The sequence below is a fragment of the Pocillopora damicornis genome, chromosome 9 (assembly GCF_964200805.1).
Source record: "Pocillopora damicornis chromosome 9, jaPocDami1.2, whole genome shotgun sequence".
Taxonomy (NCBI): domain Eukaryota; kingdom Metazoa; phylum Cnidaria; class Anthozoa; order Scleractinia; family Pocilloporidae; genus Pocillopora; species Pocillopora damicornis.
Genome location: NC_142678.1, coordinates 21,251,999 through 21,273,512, shown reverse-complemented (window position 1 = coordinate 21,273,512; position 21,514 = coordinate 21,251,999). Strand labels below are relative to the sequence as shown.

Below are 21,514 nucleotides of genomic sequence, written 5' to 3'. Positions count from 1 at the left end.
CGACAAACGTCGGAATTTTTTTTGATTGTAGGTGACAAGCGTATTTGATTGACGATGCATGAGTCGCGCTTTATTAGACTTCGCTGCCCGAAAATTGCGTGGCGTTGTGCAGAGAATTCTGAAAGCTGTAGGATTTAGAATAAACACTTCATGATCAGTTAATAAATACTTTAAGGACATGTCAACACTTAAAAATTAAAATTTACCGGTGCAAGGAATGATCCAAAAGTGGCAAGGCCTCACTTAGAGTCAGCAAGTTCAGTCTTCATTTTCCATTCCCAAGTGGTATCGCGTTTGGGAATCAAAGTGTTGTAAACTTGAAAGCTAATTTCGTCGCTTTAAGGGCTTAAATGTCCACTGTTTTCCAAATTGAGTGGTCTTCAATAAACTTACTTTTCATTTTAAGCTCCAAAACATCTTTCTCAACCGGAATGGAAGAGACTACCGTCTTGAAAACTTTGAAACTCGTAGCTAAACTGCAGTCAGTCGCGTAGCAAATGATTCCTCTTGGGGCATTTGTTTGTTGACGTCATAAGCGTGTTTAATTACGACAATTAAGCACGCGCGCAAATGAATTTGATTACACGAATTTACCATCTATGTTATATAACAGTTGTTCAATCATATAATCAACGAGTTTGTCGTTACTAACTATTTTTGTAAATCAAACTGTTAATACGCTTGGAGGGGATCTGGATACAGCTATGCAGGAGCACAAGACTATCATTCATAGGCGCTTAGGGCAGGTCACGTGGTGACATCTTGGCCAGGAAAAGCAAAAATATCATCGAATCCCTACAGACATGAGAATACTCGATTCAGTGAAGCAATAATTTATTCCCATTTCTAACTATGTACAGTCTATTTCAAGAAAACTATTATTATGCTTTACATCGAATACTTTGAGTCTATTGAAGACTTTTCTTTTTCCCAAAGTATTCAAAAATAGACATATGGGCTTCATTGAAACTCTAATTGCAAATTGAAAATGGAGTTATTTTTCCTAGTAAGAACATGACGACCTAACTTGAAATTTCAAAATTATTATTAGTTATTCAACAGTATGAAACTGAGGTCTTAAGAAAAATACTTTAAGTTGATATTATCAGCAAACTAGCGATCACGGAATGTTTTGTTAACTCAATTTTCAGCCTTGGTTGTTCAGGTGCACCTGCATTCCTGTCCACACCCTGGTATCACAGCGGCCAAACGTCTGCGCTGGTGCAAAAGTTGAAATCCAAGATACCAAGAGGTATCCAATTGTGACTGATATCAAAAAAGAAAAAGCAAAACACGCCGGAAAACCACAGTATTAATCAGTGTTTTTAAACGTACATCCGTTTTGGTAATACTCAAGTTTCGGTAATTTCGTCAGTTTCTAATACAAAATTCAGCCCTAGAAATTAGGGCACTGCTGGCTTTAATTGATCCAATTGCACATGCCTAACTTTTGAAATAACGGTGGTCTGGAGAGGATCGTGGGCGCGCATAAACACTTATGACCAAAGACTGAGCTTGCATGTTTGGGCGATGCGGTAAATCCGCTCATCTCAATTTAAAACTTTACATCTTGTAATTAAATATTTTCGAACTAAATTTTTTCTAAACGTCACAGATTAAAGTTGATGTAAGGCTAGTACGTTCTTTCTGCTTGTTGTAAATCCAATCAAAAGACGGTTATCTAGACAGCCATTTCTGCTGTCTAAAGCTCGGCTTAGACTTAAACACGGACTGGGCCAGATTTGCCGTTGCTATCTGAGCTTGGTTCCAGTGTCCTCATGGGCGTCAATTCCTCCTCGGCTACTTCATCCTTGTTAAAGCGTTTTCGTTTAAAGAAGCCGAACTGTCAGGGAAAGCAAAAAAAAAAAAAAAGAAATCTTTTAACAACGAATATTGACTATGCCATTACAGAATTGCAAGTGGGAACCAGAATAAATGCTAAGCGTGCTGATCTCAAATTGTTTAGAACTGGTCAGAATGCAGTGCTTTCAGAGGTAATCATCGTGTTGCTGTCTAAGGGGAGATTCACCTTTTCACGTGTACTGATGATAACTTAAACCAGCTTGATTGGTCAACTCAATAAGAACGGGAGGGGGGGGGGGAGAGGGGCAGGTAAAGCAAATCAATCTCTTTTGTGCCCACTATCCCATTCTTATCCTTCCTGGATTCGACGCTGTATACGCCCATGTTGGGGGAAGGGGGGAGGGGGGGGGGAAAGAGATTTAGGTTTCTTTCCTAGAGACCCAACAGTGACTACAGCGTTGTTTTAAGGACTATCCCAACCAGGGTCGGTCGATGCGGTGTCCTATGCCCCATTTATGAGGCCAAATAACCGGGCAATATATCTTAGTTGCTGCTTTGCAAGCCTGATACTACAATTTCTGGAAAATCATATCTAAAGATGTCGCCCATTGTGATAAAAATTTCGGCGAAAGCAAACATCGTGATAGCCAACTTACCTTGTAAAGGGCGAATCCTACCAGACAGAAAAGTAGAAGTCCTCCTAAAATAGACACGATGATGATCCAGGCCGCCACCTTTCCTCCGCCGCTTTTTGGCGTAGTCTTTGGATTGGCAGTCAGTCGAATCTGTAAAAAAATAAACAAACGACTCTAGTTACTCCAGCAGGCCCTGAGTACACTATTATCACAATGTGTGCTGCAGTCTTTTATTGATTTCAATTCGTTACAAATGATAACTTCTTTTTACTTTTACAAAAGTTTTCTCCTTCGATCTCGCACCAAAGTTGTTGGCAAACACAATACTACCCAAAAGGAAATGATAACTATCTCCATAAAAAAATTTAAGAATGATATCTGTCCTCTCTGTAGTTGAAATAACTAGCCCATAGCGGTTATTTAAATGTCATCATGCGATATCACTCTCGAAAAAGGTGGATAGTTTGGTGCAACAATAAAAATAACAGCAAAACGTCTACTTGCCCTATTGCAACAATTTTCCCAGCACGTCAGCCAATTAAAATTTACCTTTTACATCTTGATCGAGAAAGAAACCGAGGATTGATATAGCATAATCATTATGTGACTCTCTCTATGAAGCTACATGATTGTCTAAAATGTTCCCGCACCTTTTTGCATGAGAAATGTTTGCAGCAGTCTATACAGTAACTTAGGCGTAAAAACAGCTATATATTTACATGTTTTATAGACGATAAAAAAAAGAAAAAACCAAGATAGTGTAAGTTAAATTAATTTTTTATTTATCAGCAATATTAAACCACGCTGACCCAGTTTAACTTCAAGTTGGTTTGAATGGGGCCTGCGAGGCCTGTTTAATCATTCTCCCACACAGTCAACTCCTTATTAAAAAGCCTGCGTAATGAAGATGACAACCATGCTATTTGCCGTCTTCTTTCTTATATTTCTATGGAGATTTCAATAATCCTCAAAGAGCATCCTGGGAAGTAGCGAGCCATCTTGGCAGAAAAAAAAAGGCAAACTTAATTTGACCGAGCTGCTTTGGTTAATTTTGTCCTCAACCACTCTTGGACAATCAGGTGAACGTGGGTAAAAAGAAACGGATTGAAGAACGTAGCAACGTAACGTGGGAGAGAAAACCAAGAATCAAAGAGCGAAGGAGGCAGTGAATAGCAACATGTGCTTAACAAGATTGACAAACGACTTTCTCAATATGATCCTCATCATTTTCAAATCAATATTAATAGTTTCTATCACGCCGGAAGTCCGTGAGGCTGAATATTCAGTGGATTTCCATCACTGCATGCAGCTAAGACGAAGACTTGTCGCTTCACAAAATGAAAGGGAAAAATATAAGATACCTCGTTGTAAGCAAGTAATGTAAGATTATTTGGTGGCAATGCTTTTCAAAATCGGTAATGGTAGTTAATATAATCTTTAGCGAAATCAGAAAAATCGATGAAGACGTCACATCAAAAAGTATGCATTAACTTCAGAATTTTATCGGAAATGAGATATAAAAGTCATAAGGCATACCATTTCCTGATCATTTTTCAAACCTACCACTAGCAAAAAGATGATCGATAAAACGTCAATAACGTAAGTGAGCCACTCAAGAACGGAAAGAGAGCAGCTGCGTTCATATGCTAATCTATTTATGACTTTGCAGAATACCGTCGTGTCTTGCTAGAGAACAGAAGCGTGCTATACTGATCAAAAATTCTTCTTGGTAAAGGACTTCAACCGCGAACAGAATCCTTCTAACTTCCCTTCATTGCCTGAATTTTCTTTGGATGATCTTGCATAATTGTCACAGTGATGAAATATTAATATTGACGTAGTATACAATTCAAAAGCAACTCCAACTCAGCAAGCAAAAGACAGAACTAGCGAACTTGTGGTAAGGTTTTTTTCTGAACCGTTCCTCTTTAAACTATCCTATGGCATTTAACAACACGGTACCTTTTGACAACAGTTCAATTTCTTTGTCCGATCACGATGTGGCTTTCGCAGTCTTGTACTCCATGATCATTGCCATCGGCATTCCCGCTAACTGTGTTATAATCACCATTGTTCGAAAGACACCTTCAATACACACCACAACAAACTATCTCCTGCTAAATTTGGCCATCGCCGATCTACTGACTTTGATTCTATGCCCTGGTAGCTACGACTACCTTCTTACCAAAGTGCATTTTGATAAAACAATTGGAGATTTTGTCTGTAAAGTCTTCGCGGGAAATGCATTTGTTCCGATCACGATGAACGCTGCCGCCTTGACAGTTAGCACAATAGCTGTGGAAAGATACTTGGCGCTTGTCAGACCCTTCGAAATTGGTTTAAGACTAACTAAAAACCGACTTCCTTACGTGGTTGCCTTATTGTGGATAGTATCCGTCTCATCCTGCGTTCCTGACTTGTTATCAAATACTGTGGACTCAAATCCTCACTCAGGCTATCCGTGCAAACGACCTTGGAGAATTGACGAATATTATCATCACGAAGGCTTTATAACGTTCACTTCTATTGTCTTTGGAATTGTTCCAACCATCCTTGTAATTTTCTGCTATTTCGAACTTTTCCGTGGATTTTTCATCACGCATACAATATGTGCAGCAGCTTTGCAAGGTTCGAGCAGCCAAGCGTTGGCAGAACGACGCTCAAAAAGGCAGCTCTTTAAGCTTCTTTTGTGGGTTATGCTCCTATTTTGCGTTTGCACTTTGCCATTTTCTTTATTCTTTATATATCTAACCACTATCGACAAAGAAACCGCTGCAAGTGACCGCCCTCGCCTGTTTTTAATTCATAAAACCGTTCGGTTTCTTCTGATCGCCAATTCATTTTGGAACCCTCTGATTTACGCGTTTCAAAGCTCAAACTATCGACAGGGATTCAAACGAATTTTCTCCTGTAAACTGTTTCCCCAAAGAAATGCAAGACAACACAAAGATGACAACATAGATAAATAACGCCAACTTTGCCAAGGTCAATTTTTTTTTAAACAGTTTTAATGAAAAACATCACTTAAATGAATGACAAAGATGAAAGGTAGTTTTGATCATGACAGATACTCTTTAGATAAAAACAGACATCTGGAGGAAGAAGAGGATTTCTGACCATTGCAGTAACATATAGTGAAAAAGAAGTCTTTCGATTTCGCTATGTTTTTTTTTTTAAAAAGGCATTTAAATTTAGTTAAATTTCGTCATTTTGCCCCCGGCATGACATCGCCAAACCCAGGGTAGCATACTAGCTAGAAAACCGGGGACTCTCCTCAGGAATGAATATGAAAAGACGGGTCGTTAAAGAATGTACAAAAATTTTGGAAAAAAAAAAAGAAAAAAGCAGTTGGCACAAACCTTAACAATGTTATCTGTAGTTTTTGGTTCTTTAACACCAGTTGGAGGAGTCACTTGAGCCGTCGTTGTAAGGTTCATCGAGCCAGCGTTCGTCTATGAGCAAAGAAATACTTCAGTGTTCAAAAACAAGAAGTCTTTTGGAACCGAAAGCATTGAAAGGCGCCTCTCAATTAAAAGGTACCTTAATGAGAGTATTCTGCCAGAGCCGGGACCTTATCTGTATCTTCACATCATCCCCTTTCTTCATTCTTCCCAAGACGCAAGGAACCCTTAGGCACGTCATGGCGTTATCAGATTTGCATGGCTGAAAAGTAATTTCCACAAGTGCTGCATTTAACAATTTTACGATAATTTTGCAAAAATTATTTTGTTATTGAAATATTGAAAACAAACTGGTAATTTACAATGACTTTCCTAAGTGTTGTTGAGTGCCGTGGTTTAACATTTGCAAAGCTCTCTACTTTTTAATAAAATTTGAAAGCGAGGTTTCCCGCGTTTGGTGTCGACTTTGTACTCTTTATCTCAAAAACTGTGGTTTAAGCTCCACTTTTCGTTTAAAAAAGACAGCGATTTTTCTTACGTCCTTTCTATTTTTGCACTGGAACATAAAAAAATCTTGTTTCTTACCAGTTCTTCGTTTGTCTGTTCTACTTCTCTCCGCCTTCTTACTTTTGAAGAACTGGACTCTTGTTCACGTTGACTGTTGTTGGTATTCAGCTGGGGAGGAAAAAAATGAAATTTAATCGAGAATTAGGGTTACTTGCCTTAAGTAAAGCATGCATTGTAGTAAAAAAAAGCTGTTGTATTCTGCTTTCATACTGAAGCATTCACTTTTGATTTTTTTATCCTTTTGTACCATTAGAACCCACAGTCTTATAAAACAAAGCCTACGAGCAGACCAAAACAGGACGCGCGTTTCTCCGCCCGCGTGAAGATTTGCCAGGAGTCTGGCACTAATTATCAGTGCTAGATCCTTTCCAGACCTCTCGGTGGCTGGCGTTGCTCACGGTCTCATTTCTTTCCCGCGGGCGAAGAAGCTTGTGCCGAAGCAGTGATAATGAAGAACTGCTTCAAGCTATATAAATCTCTAAATACAACTCACCTGAAGATTTAAAGGATTGCTCTTCACATTACAACTTCCTGCATTTCCGAGAACCTATTGATGTAGTGAAATAAAAAATAAGAATCTTGAACGAACTCGGACCAAACTCTTGGCAAAATTACTTCCGAAGGTTATCCTTCCGAAAGTTTCCGAAGAACAACGACGAGTTCAGCAGTTCACGAAACGTCACGAGGATATTTCGATCAAAATAACTTTGACTTACGTCTACTCCCATCAAATACAGCAAGTAGTTTGGACCTTCCTCCTTGTTATACTTAAATGGAACCTCAATTGTAACCTCTGCATATTCGATAGGACTGGGACCGTTGTTCCTTACCTAGAATGTAAAAACAGGTTCAAACAGGTTTTAAAGGGGCAGTTGCGATAGAAAGCTTACCGACTGTGAGCCTCTCCAGCCAGCGAGATTTAAAAACGACCAATCACGCATGCGCACGTTTGTGGGGGGAAATGGAAAATATGTTTTACGGGAATCGTGAGTGATCAAGTTGCATGGGTTTTGCAGCTGATTGGTTGCGATCGAAGATAGCACGATTTTGTTTTACCAATCACAGAGGGTACTGTGGTAAAAGTAAAGCATTCCTGTAGTAATTTTCATTTGGAATGAAAAATGACTCAAGTAGCGAGACTAGGCATCTGTGGTAACCAGGAAGTGATAGAAGAATCACGAATGTGAGCACTGTTGACCAGCGATAATAATAATAGCCTTCTTATCATTATTATAATTATAATTCAAATGATAATTTTCAGTATCATTATTATTTGCATTTTTATCATTGTTATTATTAAGTTTTCAAACTTCCCACAGAGAAAGGAAAAGTCAGCGACTTACTGTTATGGTCTGCTTTACTGAAGGTCCAATATCAAAAGCATTCTTGACCTCAGAAACTTTATCCTTGTACACCACTTGATCTGGATTAGAAAATCTGAAGAGAAAAAAAGAAACGTAATTCTTTTACCTACATTTGGGAGACGATCGGTGGTCAGATATTTTACATTTTATGAAGTTCCCATGGTCAACAGTTAAGCCGCACCTCTTCAAGCTTGGTCGCAGGGGAGATTTTCAGGTAGTTTTTATCGGAAACGCAGCAGTTGACTTGTAGAGTCTTACAGTGCATGTCGTACTTCCAAGTTAAGTTTCTTTTTCTGATAAACCAATTTTATTAAATTCTGGGTCAAGCCTACTTTCAATGTAAAAACAAAACAACAACAACAAAAAATGATCGCATGGTCTAAAAAAAATGACTTATGAGAATGGTTGGAACAGACCAAGCTGATGCTTAATGTCTCGTAAATTTTGAGAGAGGAGAATGGTAAAATGTAACACTTACCCAACAATACTAAGATCTGCTTCAAATTTGACAAGAACTTGGAGACTTTCCTTGTTATTAGATTTGTCCACGTCTTCACTGAGACCACTAAGAATATGAAAATAAGAAATTCATTATCAAAGAATCGTAGTCAACCACGCTTCAAATTTTGTTTACGTCTTGGAAACCTCGAATATTTCTTTTTGGTTATCGACGAAATTTTGTAAAATAGAGAAAAATTGAAGTGCAGATGATCTTCAGAGAGAATGACGGCAATCCACAAAGAACAAAGTACTGTTGTTTATAGGTGATTAGGATCCGTTAACACAATGTATACCCTCTTCTTTGACAAAAAAGCCCTGGTTTGTATTAGTTACGTACATTTCAATAGCTTTTCCGCATGTTAAAGTACTGACCTTGTAGCCTCAAGATGAATAGTAAACTGAGTTATGTTTCCCGTGATTCTTTGGGCGTTGAATATGACATCGAACTGTTTCTATTTGTTTGAAAATAAAATGAAAATAATGCTTGACAGAATAACTCTCCATTTAGAAAAATACCAAAGCTGGACCCTAAACATACGTCTTGGGGCAATTTGACTAATACGTAACTGAATAATTGAAGAATGAAAAAAAAAATGTCTTTCTCTTTTCTTTATTAGCTTGTGGCTACTTGAGGCTTGTGAAGCTGTAATTCAAGTTCTGGTCAAGTGAAACCGCAATAGATGTCTAAGGCTTTAGCCAAAATTTTTTTATAATGATATAGAAAAATGTATAAATAAAATAAATAAATAAATAAAAAATAAAGAAGAACCTTCATCGGTTAGAAATGAATGAGTGAAAAGGTCAACCAGAGAAACTAAGCGGGTTTAATTTTGAATTAACCACGACGTCAATAAAGAAGGAGAGATATTTTTCTCTCGTGCACTTTAGGAGAGACGTACTTTTCTCGTACGACTTTCAAGACTTCATTCGTGTACATGAGAGTTAGAGAGATCATTCCGAACATGTTCTTTTTTTTCACTTTGTTTACCTTAGTATTTCCCCTGAAAGGATTTCCAATGGCGCACTCTGCTTGCCTGTTGCCGTCCTCCAACAACTTTGTTGAACAGGATACATCCTGCCAAAAGAATCAAGGAAGATTATATTAAAAAAAAACCGAAAACAAAGGCAAGCACAAAACAAAAACAAAATAAAACAAGCAAATCGTTTACACTCTAAACCTAGCAAACAAGTAAACAAAAATAAATTAGACCGATCAAGAAGTTTTAGTTATTTTGGTGTCTGTTGTATTCTCTACTCAAGTATAGGAGATTTCTCAACGCAATATGGTTATAAATTATATCCTTTCCACTTAATCTTTGGTATTGTTACAATTCTGTGAATTTTCCGCATTTGGTATCAAACCGTTTACAATATAAATGTACGCTGGTTTCTCACGAGGAAACAACTGGGCACGTCTGTATCCCACTGTTTCCCCCCTGGCCGAGGCCTGACAAATAATACCAGCAGTTTTAAAACGTCATCGATTTGAAGAAACCCGTTATTAAGGGACGCCAAAACAAACAAGCCAGTACGATAACTCTCATAATCGCGAAAACTTAAGCTATATGTAATTTTCATTACAAAATAATAGCAAAGCAATCCGAGCATTACTCGACGATGCTTCGAGCGGTCGACGTTTTCCATTGAGTATACTTAAAACTTTTCCATTTTACATAAGGACGAACCTCACTGTAAGCGTAGTCGATGAGGGATGGATATGTCACCATGACCTTTCCAGGGTAGGCTGCGTCCTGTGCTTTGTTCTCTACCTCTACCCGGACAGTAAGTGTTTTGACATCCCCAATCAGAAGCTCGCTTTGCTCCCTGTGATAAGGTAGTACAATGATAATAACATAATACTTGCTTCATTTTAACCAATCATAGCACGCGTTTTATCCAGTTCATTACATTACAACTAAGCAATCCTCATGGAATCAAAGATAAAGATTTCTTCTTGGAAAATGAGAAATATTATATCAGTCTCGTCTTAGCGGGGGACAAACCGATCCAAACTGGAGAGAGTAAGCATCAGTGAGACTAAAATTGAAATTTTTTTCCGTCTGCTGGCCATTTTTTAAAATTTTGATAATTTGTCTGATATGATTAGACAAATAGCGAATATGGAAAAAAAAAAGATGTCTAGTGTAATAATTAAAAACCCTATTTTCATAATCTTAAATAGCGTATGGCAGACAGTAAGAAGAATCCAAATGGTAAGGTCGATATAAAACTCACCCGTCGCCGTATATCAGTGATCCTTTGATAGCTAAGTCTGGTTGACAGATTTTGTCGTTTCCACATTGCTTGACAAAGCCTACCTGTAAAAAGTTAAAAATATTTAACGTTACCTAACATAGAGACAGCGCGGCTGCAAATAAATGCCAGGCTGAAACGTATATGGTTTTCTTTTTCATACACTTACTGTGGCTCTAAAAGACCGCTGAGCAATGTCATTGTGGTCGTTCAAAATCGGACAAAGTGTACAGGACGGTGACTGAGAAAGATCGTAGGTCAGATTAAATGTTAAAGGATCAAACACGTCCTGGAGTTGGTCCTTTTCCTGAGGGGGGAAAAAACTTGTTTTTAATTACACTATGAGTAAGAATTAAGTCGGCAAGTGGGGTTGACTGGTAAATTTTTTAAGATAAAAAAGCCGTTAATTGCCAAGAATCGATGTGCGTCAAAAGGAACAGAATTTCAGGCAGCGCCAAGCAGTTATCCCAAGATAATTTTTGTGCAATTTTGAGAATTGTATTTTGAGAGCTCATTATTAGGGTTACCTAAATCACTTTGAGTTTGAAGCTCAAAAGTTGTTCTAAGCTACAAGCTCGTTAACAGTCAAAAATAATCCAGGATTGCTCTTGATGGTTTTATTTCACCAAGCTACTAACATCAGACAGTCAACTAACCAGATGCAAAACTGGTTGATATTTTGGTTTCATTCGCGCTTCATTGTTTCCTTGTGTTGTCGACCTTTCTTATGACGCGCTGCGGTAATTACCTAAGATTTGGCACTCAATTATATAATCACTTTAATGCTTAATTAAGAAGTCAACTTGATCTTAGAAAACGTACCCTGAGGTATGCTGTGTCAACTAACTGGCAATGCCATTCATTCTGCTTCGTTAATACTACATGCCGTGTGATAGAGAATGTAGTTTTGCCTTCTTGGAAGAAGAACATCCGGCGAAGATCGAAACCGTCTGTGAAGCGATCTTTGTCAAGTTCGACTGAGAATGAGACGTTTGGCTGACCTGATTTGATATAGAACGAAAAAAATGAAATTGTCTTTAACAAGGTGATGGATAAATCGGTAATCAAATCATTTTAAAAGTGACTCAACGTATGCAGAGTCAATTAATTTTCGGTTATAATACTGTAAAAGAACAGATACAATTTTTGCTGGCTAACTAATAACTTGTCGGTGGCCAGTCGGTTATCTGTCACTCGAGATATCCAAGCCAAAATATTGTGGTATCAATCAATTTCAAAAGTGACCAAACGTATGCAGAGTAAGTTAATTTAGGTATATTGCTGTAAAAGTACAAATACAATTTATGTATTGGTTAACTGATAACCTCAGTTGTCGGTAGCGTGTCGGTAGCGCGTCGGGAGCGTTTCGGTGAACTGTCGGTCATCTGTAGGCTGACACTTTGCCGATAGTCGGCTGACAGCTTATTTCAGGGAGCTGTTCTACACAATTACCCATAAACCATAGAAGTATGATCTAAATGCAAAGAAACTTCAGGAAGTTGAATGAAGAGAGAGAGGACAGGTAGACAGACACACTCAGGAGAGATAGACAGACCGTGAGACAGCCAAACATACAGTCAGACAGACAGACTAAAAAACAAAAACAGAAAGACAAACCGACAGACAGACTGCCAGGGAAGAACTGAATCAGGCAAGAACCAAGGCGGACGGACAGATAGACAGACAAGTTGAGTTGCACACAAACAAACAGAAAGAAACGATGAGACAACCTACCAAGGGACGACATTTGATTCTTGTATTTCAAGCAAACGGTCACATTGATACTGCAACCAAAAAAGTCAAATTAAGGTAAAGATTTTTTTGGCAATTGTATTTTCAAGTTATTTCTATCGAATTCCTTGTCGATTGAAGAGAATACGTCAGATTAACCATTAAATAATAAGCTCAGTTCCATATTTCAAATTGCTGATTTCAATTCCATGTTGAATCTTTTCCATCCGTAGCCCTCTTTGTTTCCTTTTCTCTCCGGCGTTTGGCCACTCTCGAGTAAAATTATTTAAGGCTTTTATTTTAGTCAACAACAATTCTCAACGAGCCCAACCTCCAACATACCCTCCCCTGGTGAAAAAGTACCTTTTTCGTGACACGCCGTCTGCTGCTAGCTGCACGGTTTTATTGTCTTCCAGTGAAATTTGAGTCACACTCAGTTTAAGTTCACCTTCCATCTCTACAATTGGTCGTGATCTATCGAGTAAAAAGATTTAGATCATTGGTATTAAATTTAATTACACAGTGCAATAACTGAATATTTTGAAAGTTTTCTTATCTTTTACGATTTTTTTTTGCAGATCAAGTTTCAATTGCACAATGACAGGAGCGCGAAAAAAAAGTTGCCTGTATTTGCGTTAAAGACGCAAAAAAATTACGCGTGTTCTGCAGGCCCCGCAAGGGTGTTTAAGGCTACTGGCAAGATCAGTCCAGCTACGACAGGTGTTAGTTTGGCATTCCGTTGATCAAGATATACACTTTTTGAGATTTTTGAGATATGGAAATGAAATCCGTTTAGTTTTACCTTAGAAGGAAAGCTCTGTCAGAAGAATAAGCACCGACAGCGAGATCTGTGCAGAGAAGGGAACATTAACAAAAATGGTGAGAAGCACGTTGTGAGGTAGAATATTCGAGTCAGGTTGGTCATCATAAGACAGAAGAATACTCGTCACCAGCTCTCCTGTTTGTGCTTACATAAGGAGAACTACAAAAATTTTCATTGGACTTCTATGTACATGGCGGGCCTCTAGGTACGTGCAGTTAGTTTTTACTGTGGTCTACTGGCATTCCTTTTTAAAAGTAGTTATGTATGGTGACTCTTAAAGAATTATAGGAAAACCTTGCCCGCGAGATTCTCATTCTGTTCTAAGTAAAACAGTTAAGGAATCTATGACGTCCTAAAATCTCACATGCACAGTCACTGTTCTCATAGTTTACTCTATTGTTGCGTTACGATTTTTTTGCCTTCCCTGTTCCACCAAATGAAAGTCCCACCGCCCCGGTGTACAAGAAAACCTGGTGTTTTTTTATTTACCAGAGGACATCAATAAAATGCTCAAATGGGCAAATTCACGCGATCCGACTGACCTGGATAGCCATTGTTATCCACATCAACATTACCCGCCAGAGAAAATCCAAACGTCTTCACTCCAACAGAAATGTCGGATGCCTCAATTGCCTGCGTGGAGTGAAAATAGTAATTCAATAAAATAGATGCAACATTCGGTACAGTTTTTTTTATGACCTATGGTAAGACGCCGTTAAAATAATTTACCTGTCTAAACGAACTTTCAATGCCATCTTTCGTGCCGAAGTAGATAAATACAACACCTCCTCGATCTTTACCACCATACGGTGCACTTATTGCAACATCTGTTTTTGAAAAGGAGATGGAAAAAATAAGGTTAAAAGGTTGTTTCATGTGAATCCAAAATATATCTTACAAATCCAAATCTTTTTCTTGTTGGGTTGAAAAATAAGAAACATCTTACAAGACAAAATAGTAGTGAAATTCAACACAGAATCAAAATGAGGTAATTTTTGTTCAACTGTGGTGAATATTTGAATCTGCGACCGCCATCTAGACTGAAAAAAACCGTTTCTATGTGGCGTAAAAGCACAAGTAATATCGACCGAGGATTTCCGCTGAACGTTACTCCGAGTAACAAAATTTCTATCACGCTTGCAATTTATATCAGGGTAAACTAAAATTTTGAAGTCAAAGATCAAGTCAAAAATCCTTCATCAAAACCTTCATTTATTATCCACGCCGAGTGTTCTCACGACCTACTTCAAAAAGTGCCTGCCTGAAACTATAGCTCAGACTCTTTTTCCATGTTGTCATCCGCCATTTAGAATTTTGATGTAGATTGTCGCTGTATTTTCGGTTCCAGACTCCCTTTCCCCGCTTCCCATTTCTGTTTTTAGTAACATTCGATTTCCTTTCCAGTAAAGAAAGTTTTTGCCGTCTACCTGTAAATCCATCCCTGTTTAAGTCTCCTGCGACAGCCATCGCGTACCCAAAAAGAGATCTCATCGTTTTTCTCCCATCCAGTGTCATGGATTCCTTATGATTAAGAGTCCCAGGGGTCTGAAACACAAACAAATTGATTTCATCACAATTCGATGACTCAGCTGTAGAGCATGTGCAAGTAGATCAAAATTTCAATCAACGACCGCTGTCACGCAAATATTACGTTTAAAAATTACCTTTCCGCTATTCATGTAAGTATAAACTCTTCCTTCATCTCCGTATTCACTGTGCCTGTAATAAGGAGCACCTACCAACAAGTCGGAAAAACTGCAAAAAAATTAAATCAGAGTTGATTGTCATGGCTTTATCGGCTTAATCGAAGAATGAATTCACCTGACAAAGGACATTCCTTACCCGTCATTGTTTAAGTCCACAACACAAAGGGATTGACCAAAATTGCTTCCCAACTACGAAACAAAACAGAACAAATAGAGAGATGAGACAATCAGCTAAAATTAAGAAATACAAGGAAGCTGTGTTTTAGATCTTAGGGCAAGGTGATGATCTGCCTTAGAGATTCTACCGTCCGTGATTGAATCCGTATCATTTCGTTAACTTTAAATGTGATGTAACGACTCGGTTATCGTTTTTAAATTTTTCTTTCCATTCAATTTAAGCAATGAAATGAATCTTTCGCCCCGCAGAATTTTTCTTTCCGTACATGTTTCTCATACACTCAACTGCGTGCGAAAACTTTGCACAGTTAAAATCTCTCCGAATGTGTTGAATATAATTCGACACAGAGACTTTCACTTATCGGAGGAAAGGTTTTTAAGATTCAAGTTGGGATATCACCCATGTGTATGTCTTACGTACTCCATCGTCGTACATGGGGCATACTTAGTCTAATGATTGGGTTTAACTTACACCAATCGCGCGCGAGCGACATTATAGCATTGATTTTTAAATTAATTGTATTCTCTTTTGTTGGTGGTGATGAGTACCTGAGCAGTTGCGGGCAAAGGAAGAGTAAAGCTGACGGACGTATCAAAGTTGTCCGTGTTCACATCAAATGCTACAACCTGATAAAAAACAAAAAAACCATAAAATCACATAAACGTGAATGTCTGTCGTCCCCTCTGTTTAAAACTGTGATTAGATTACCAAAGTAGAAGAGAAAATCGGAAAAAAAAATATATATCCACAGTTCTGCCAACACAGAAACCGTGATAAACTACAGTGAACTCACATGCCTTAGTGCGCCAGTCAGGAATCGAAGTGACAGTATGCGACCCAAGTCAAGCGCGGAAAAAACAGGTCGTAAAAGATGCGCAGCACGTACCGATCAAATCAAGAAAACCGTATCTTCCTTCAGTTAAGATGGGATCTGTGCTTTATTCAAAATTAGCTGTTCAATTCTTGACGATAGGACTTTTACACTAATCATTAAAAAGATACTTAATGTTCGGTACCTTTCCCAGGAGATTATTAGCTCGCGTCGAACTCGCCAGAAACTCTGGATTATGAATGAAAATAAAAACAAGAAAACAAGCAAAAGTTAGATCATGTTTCTAATTGGCAGTGTTTTCGCCAGTGTGTGTCACCGGTTTAACAAGAAGGCGCTTTTAATCTAAATTGGATAACTTAATCGTTTGTTTTTATATTTCTAAGTCATACTGTAATACAATGGATGTCAAGCGCTTAGAACGCATGCGGATAAGCGCTATATAAGTGTTAAGTGTTAATGTTAAGTGTTAAGGCATTCAACAGACTTTCATATGTGATGGAACTTCATACCTTCTCTTCTCTTATTTTGAGATTTGAAATTTCCAATTCCAACGGCGTAACCTAAAATGCAAATAAAATCGTGAATTAATTGCCCAAATTATTCGCGAATTGTAACTTTCCTCAATTCCTTCTAAGGGGAGTCGGAAATATTGGGCCTGCGTTGAATAAGACTCAATATGGTACTACTACAAGGGTTTGTAATCACCGTGACAAATTTCAGTAATTGAGGCACAGAACTAAGCCGTCTTAACTCGAAAGTAATACAGGATTAGATGGGTTTGCTACACTGCACCCTGTGATTGGTCAAATGTACCCGCCTCACCCTCTCAACCAATCAAATGCCAAAACCAGTCGGGACTTGGACCCTCGTGCTTGCGCGCGCTGGAGTCATTCGCGAATTTACTTAGGATCTTATTTGCTTTTTGGCGTATTTTCTTTTGATTTGATTAACCAACGTAACTACTTAGGTTTTGGATTTTTCGATGCAAAAATATTAAAAATATAAAAAAAAGCGATTGTCCCATTTAAACTCACCCAAAGCGCTACCACTGCTAAGATCAGGATACAGAGCTGAAAAAGTTCTAGCAGAATCTTGAGTATCAGAATAGAACACTGAGATTGATCCTAATTGGGAAAAAAAGGTAGAGATGTACTTTTAGATACGTACCGTGATTGAAGGTTACAACAAATGTAAAGCTATTTTCGATATTTACAAAAAATTGGGGCATTTGAACAAAATTTCAGCCCCGGGGGCTGGAATCGAAACAAACCCATCCTCAAAAGTTCAAATACCTGGGGGTTGCTCAGGGGGGAGGGCGGGGAATGTCGAAGCTTCGACTTGATCGACGCATTATGGTTTCATCTTAAGTAGTAGTTTCAAAGATGCACCGTTAATTAAGAGACTTCAAATAATATAAAACATAACTCAGTGCATGTGAACACAGACAAATTCAAAAAGGACTCGCTCTGTTTTCACGGTTCATTTCTCACAGCACCTTAACGTGGGAATTTAATCTTCACAGATAAATGTCCTAACAGGAAAATCTAGGCTTCGAAAGGTTCTGAACCTGTACATCCGAGATACTAGTTGGGCGCTATTACCATAGAGCAAATTTGTAAGGGTTAGATTTTAATGATCAGATCCCTCATTAGAACCAAGAACCTATTAAAACTTGCCTCACTCTAAACAGAAGTTTCGTTGCTCAATTAAAATAATAAATATAACGTATATCAGAAACGCATATGGTTACTGTAGAGCTCACCATTCAATAAGTATCTCCCGGGAGCACCCATAAGCACAGTTAACCCATCCTGTGACAGAGCAGCACTAAATCCAGCCTCACACGCCCCTTCCTTATTTGCGTTGTACTGATCGCTATAACCATTGTCTAAATTGGACAAAAATGAAAAAAGATCTTAATAACACTGCTCACACTCTGGTCTCAAATAATCCATACTGAAACAATGAGGTCAGTCGGTTATCTTTATATACGCACTACCGTGCTCGCTCAAGCGAAGCAGAACTGTGCTAACTCTTCATTACTCTTGGTAAGCAGCGTTTATTACAGTGAAAATTTCTGGTCATCCGTCGTCCCTGTAAACGATGCCTAATGTAATAAGTTGAGCAAATGATAAACATACTCACCGCCGCGATAGCATGGCCGAATACCGTCCGACGTTCTACCAGACAAGTCATTTCTGACTAGAAAACATTTTCCCAACAGTAACTTTCGTCTATCTTCAGGTCTAGCGTCAGGAATGCGCGCAACCTCTCCACGGAAAGTGTACTTTGGTGCACAGGCCTAGGAAAACAAAAAGGTTATCTTTAACGGACGAACAGGGATGTTGTTCGAGATTTTGAATGAAGTCTCTACATGAAACTAATTTGGATATGGCTCACGGTTTCCAGGGACTGGAAAGATGAAGACTGGGATAAACCGTTACTCCTCAGAGAGGGCAAGAAAATTGAGTTTAAACCTACGATCAAACGTTCCTTTTCTACTAACGCGAAAAGCGCATCTCCTTTGAAAGTATCGTATTGTTTGTGCTGAAAAGAGAGCAACACTTGATTCTAGGCTAGTTGTATCTGAGAACTTTCAAAACGCTGGCCAGTACGTACCAACAATGCGCCGTCGTCTTGGGTAGGTATGCTGTCCAAAGTTGCTCCAAGCATCTGGCCGTTTTTCTCTTCTAAATTCGCCGTAAGGGTGACGCCATTTTCATCTCTCCAATAAGTTATCAAAGGATCTGTTAAAATAGATTTACAGTAAATCAAATGCTAACAGCCTTGTAGTGGTAACGTCTTTCAGCGATATGCTAGTCTCCAATCTTTGCGCGGTATCAGCTAGTTTTCGCGCCATTTAATAATCAGTCAGAATTTTTCCTTGAGTGTCTCTATGTCGTTTCGTAAAAGAATCCCAACCGTCAGGTATGTTCTTGTTTTCCTTTCTTCGTTTAATTTTCATTTACCTTGTTTGTTATCATTGTAATTACTGTTATCTAAATCATTTTTTCATGTATTTCAGATATCACTGGTTAAATAATAAAAATAGGTCAATTTATCGGTGCTTTCGCTACACTAGTCCCTTCACGATGTCGGCTCAATCACATTTGGTCCTGACCTCACAGAGAAGCTCTCACTTATCCAAGACTGCGCACAGATAATAGCAAAATGAAACTGCTGGGTACCAGGCTATATACAGAGAATATCGCATCCTCAAAAGCCGCATTACAAATTACGATCAAGAACTGGTAAGTGTCTGACTGTCAAAACTCTTTAAAGAATAGCTTCTCCGTGGTTTCAAAGGAAGTTGAATGAATGAATGGAACGGACGACAAAGCGCGAGGCGATCATGGTTGTTAGTTGTCAGTTGTCAGTCATAAACCGGAAGACCGAAACACCAAAACATGTAAGTTCCCACACATTTCCTAATCCTAACCCCTCAGCGGCTTTGTCACTACGTTTCACAGGGCACACAAAAGCACCAGCAACGGTGACTTCCTCACAGGCTATGTAGAAAGTACTTACTGCTGTTGTCAATCGTTATAACTTGACATGGATTTGACTGCGAATTTGAACTACATTTATACACACTTCCATAACCAGTTCTTTCAGTGTCTCCTGACGTTTTGTTGCCAAATGGTGCACCCACAATTACCCTAGAAATTAAAATAATACATTGACGTTTCATTAGTAAATCAAAGAAGGCGCCAACTTCAATTGTTTCTTTTCTTTACCTTTGTCTCCCTCTACCACTAACTTCCCGCGGGCGTTGTGTTTACATTCTCCTCGCATTAGGGAATCAGGAAATTTCTAACTATCTCTAATAGTGGGTTGGGCGAAGAGGTTGAAATATTGGCTTCTGTTCCAAAATAACTCCTCTAATTTTTTAACTTCTATAAATGGTCACATATTATTCATTCCATGAAAGTCTGCCAGGGGCTTTTTGTATACTACCGTCTCGATGAAGTAATCCAAATGTATCGTGCATGAATTATATGGACACATGGACATGGTGATTTTATACCGACTCGAATATCAAAGAATGGATGAGATTAACGAGGTTTACCGAGGAAAGAAATCAGTGAATAAAGAATGAGTCGTCAATATCGTTATCTTTTGTATTTTATGCGCATTAATCTACAGATATGATAGCCGTGACCACAGACACATGCAACACCTTATGAAATGAATAACTCATAAAATTAAGTCAATTTAGCAGAATCACGATTCATAAAATTGAGTTTTCACAAACCAACTAAGTTTCCTAGGCAAAAAGCTAAATCTGAGTTGTACCTGGCCGCAAATACGCAAAATCGGGCAATTCAAAACAAACAGGAGAGCTAACACTTGTTGCTTCTCTTTATAATTACAATTATTGTCCTGAAAAACTGTTTTCCGTCAGTGTTAATTCACATGAGAAGACAGGCTCGACAAAGGTCGTTAACACTTCAACGTTTTTTCAAGTATAGAGCCTTAAGACTAGAGCTCGCGGTAAAATTTCCGCACAGCCCCATACTACATTATGCATTCAGTTCTTGGATAGAGAAAACAATGAATAAAACAATACATCGCCATTGGGAAAACAGATTTGTTTTTGTTTTTTTTTGTATGGGGCTGTGCGGAAATTTTACCTTACATTTAAACTAAAAAATTATTCTTAGTGTCATAAAGCGTAAGTAAATGAACCAATCGATTTGATAAATATCGCGATCTCAGTTGGTGTAATCGAGTGATAAGTATTCAAGGTTTTCCAAACAGTTCATCTTTCAACATTCTGTCACGTTCTACTTGAGAGATGGTTATTGAAGCGTTAGGGAGAGCTAACAAACGAAATCCATAACATTTATTATGATCACCAGAACTTCAGTATCATGTGATTACTTTACTCACCTTGACAAACTTTTCAAATTGAAGATTGTGACTTACCAATTTCCTACAGCTCTCTGCCTGTGTAGCACAACAGTATATCCAAAATATTCCCCGGACGTGCCCTTATAGATGAACGGATCTTTTACATCCAAATTAAAAGCAAAAACTCTTGTCAAACACACAATAACAGTCAAAAATACAAAGCGACTGCGAGTCATCGCCAAAAGTCTGGAAAGCCCAATGCAAGAGCTTAAAAAATGCATTCAATAACGTAGTAAACTTCGCCAAGCAGTCGCAGTCAGAGAACGTCTGCCTCACGTGTAATGTTATAGGTGCAAATGTAAATTAAAAGTGTTTATATTGCTCTTCAACGTGAATTCCAATGACCTGTGTCACAGTCACAATGGTGCTCAACCGGAAGCGGAAGTTATACATCACAATTCATTGAAACTATCTGTGTTCGAGAAAATTGAACTATGAGTTGACACTCAGACGCTCTTAAAAATTATTTTTTTATATACTATTTGTCATCTTCGTTATTAGTGCGATCGATGAAAAATATTCATGGCTGGATTTAATTTTCAGATATCAAATGACCGTAGAAATTTGTTTAAAACGTTTTTTGGTAGTATCTCCTTCACATTTCAAATGACTGTAGTAGTTTATTTAAAAAGCTTTTTGTTCCAAAGTACTTAAATTTTTTACTCCTCCCCTCGATGTTAATTCTCTTCCATGTTCAAGACCTTTTTTTTTTACAATCGTGAGAACGAGTGCATGGTCACTTCCGGTTATGTCGAAATGTCACTTCCGTTGTCGTCATATCAACAATAACGCCCTCGTAGATAACT

At 38.3% G+C, this 21,514-nt stretch overlaps 2 protein-coding genes across 3 annotated transcripts; one reads left to right on the top strand and one right to left on the bottom strand.

The window, feature by feature from the left end:
• Positions 1-817: 817 nt before the first annotated feature.
• LOC113679675 (integrin alpha-V) lies at positions 818-21,019 on the bottom strand. 2 transcript variants are annotated; one of them, XM_089182546.1, is made up of 32 exons: positions 20,724-21,019; positions 19,323-19,453; positions 18,414-18,541; positions 17,940-18,096; positions 17,557-17,682; positions 16,829-16,918; positions 16,304-16,354; positions 15,979-16,022; positions 15,511-15,588; positions 14,921-14,973; positions 14,743-14,833; positions 14,506-14,623; positions 13,808-13,905; positions 13,621-13,711; positions 13,058-13,103; positions 12,619-12,729; positions 12,259-12,308; positions 11,347-11,525; positions 10,694-10,831; positions 10,507-10,589; positions 9,957-10,095; positions 9,260-9,346; positions 8,644-8,723; positions 8,249-8,335; positions 7,750-7,843; positions 7,123-7,236; positions 6,900-6,953; positions 6,425-6,514; positions 5,979-6,101; positions 5,798-5,890; positions 2,460-2,588; positions 818-1,843 (listed from the first exon to the last, which is right to left on the bottom strand). In XM_089182546.1, exons 1-32 carry the CDS (start codon positions 20,927-20,929, stop codon positions 1,721-1,723), a joined length of 3,282 nt encoding a protein of 1,093 aa, XP_089038672.1. In that variant the 5' UTR covers positions 20,930-21,019; the 3' UTR covers positions 818-1,720. The 2 variants fall into 2 exon arrangements, with proteins under 2 accessions (XP_089038672.1, XP_089038673.1); XM_089182547.1 differs by having other exon boundaries at positions 20,688-20,994.
• On the top strand, positions 4,379-5,537 carry LOC113679676 (tachykinin-like peptides receptor 99D). The gene has a single exon (XM_027196641.2). It carries the CDS (start codon positions 4,379-4,381, stop codon positions 5,405-5,407), a length of 1,029 nt encoding a protein of 342 aa, XP_027052442.2. The 3' UTR covers positions 5,408-5,537.
• Positions 21,020-21,514: the final 495 nt, after the last annotated feature.

Bases quoted from the DNA above. Each gene is read 5' to 3' on its own strand.
- LOC113679676 (XM_027196641.2), top strand. From the start codon at position 4,379: ATGGCATTTAACAACACGGTACCTTTTGACAACAGTTCAATTTCTTTG.
- LOC113679675 (XM_089182546.1), bottom strand. From the start codon at position 20,929: ATGCATTTTTTAAGCTCTTGCATTGGGCTTTCCAGACTTTTGGCGATG. The intron at 16,919-17,556 runs GTGAGCTCTACA...TTTCCCAATTAG, and splicing joins CGGGAGATACTTATTGAATG to GATCAATCTCAGTGTTCTAT. The intron at 16,355-16,828 runs GTGAGTTTAAAT...TTTGCATTTTAG, and splicing joins TAGCAGTGGTAGCGCTTTGG to GTTACGCCGTTGGAATTGGA.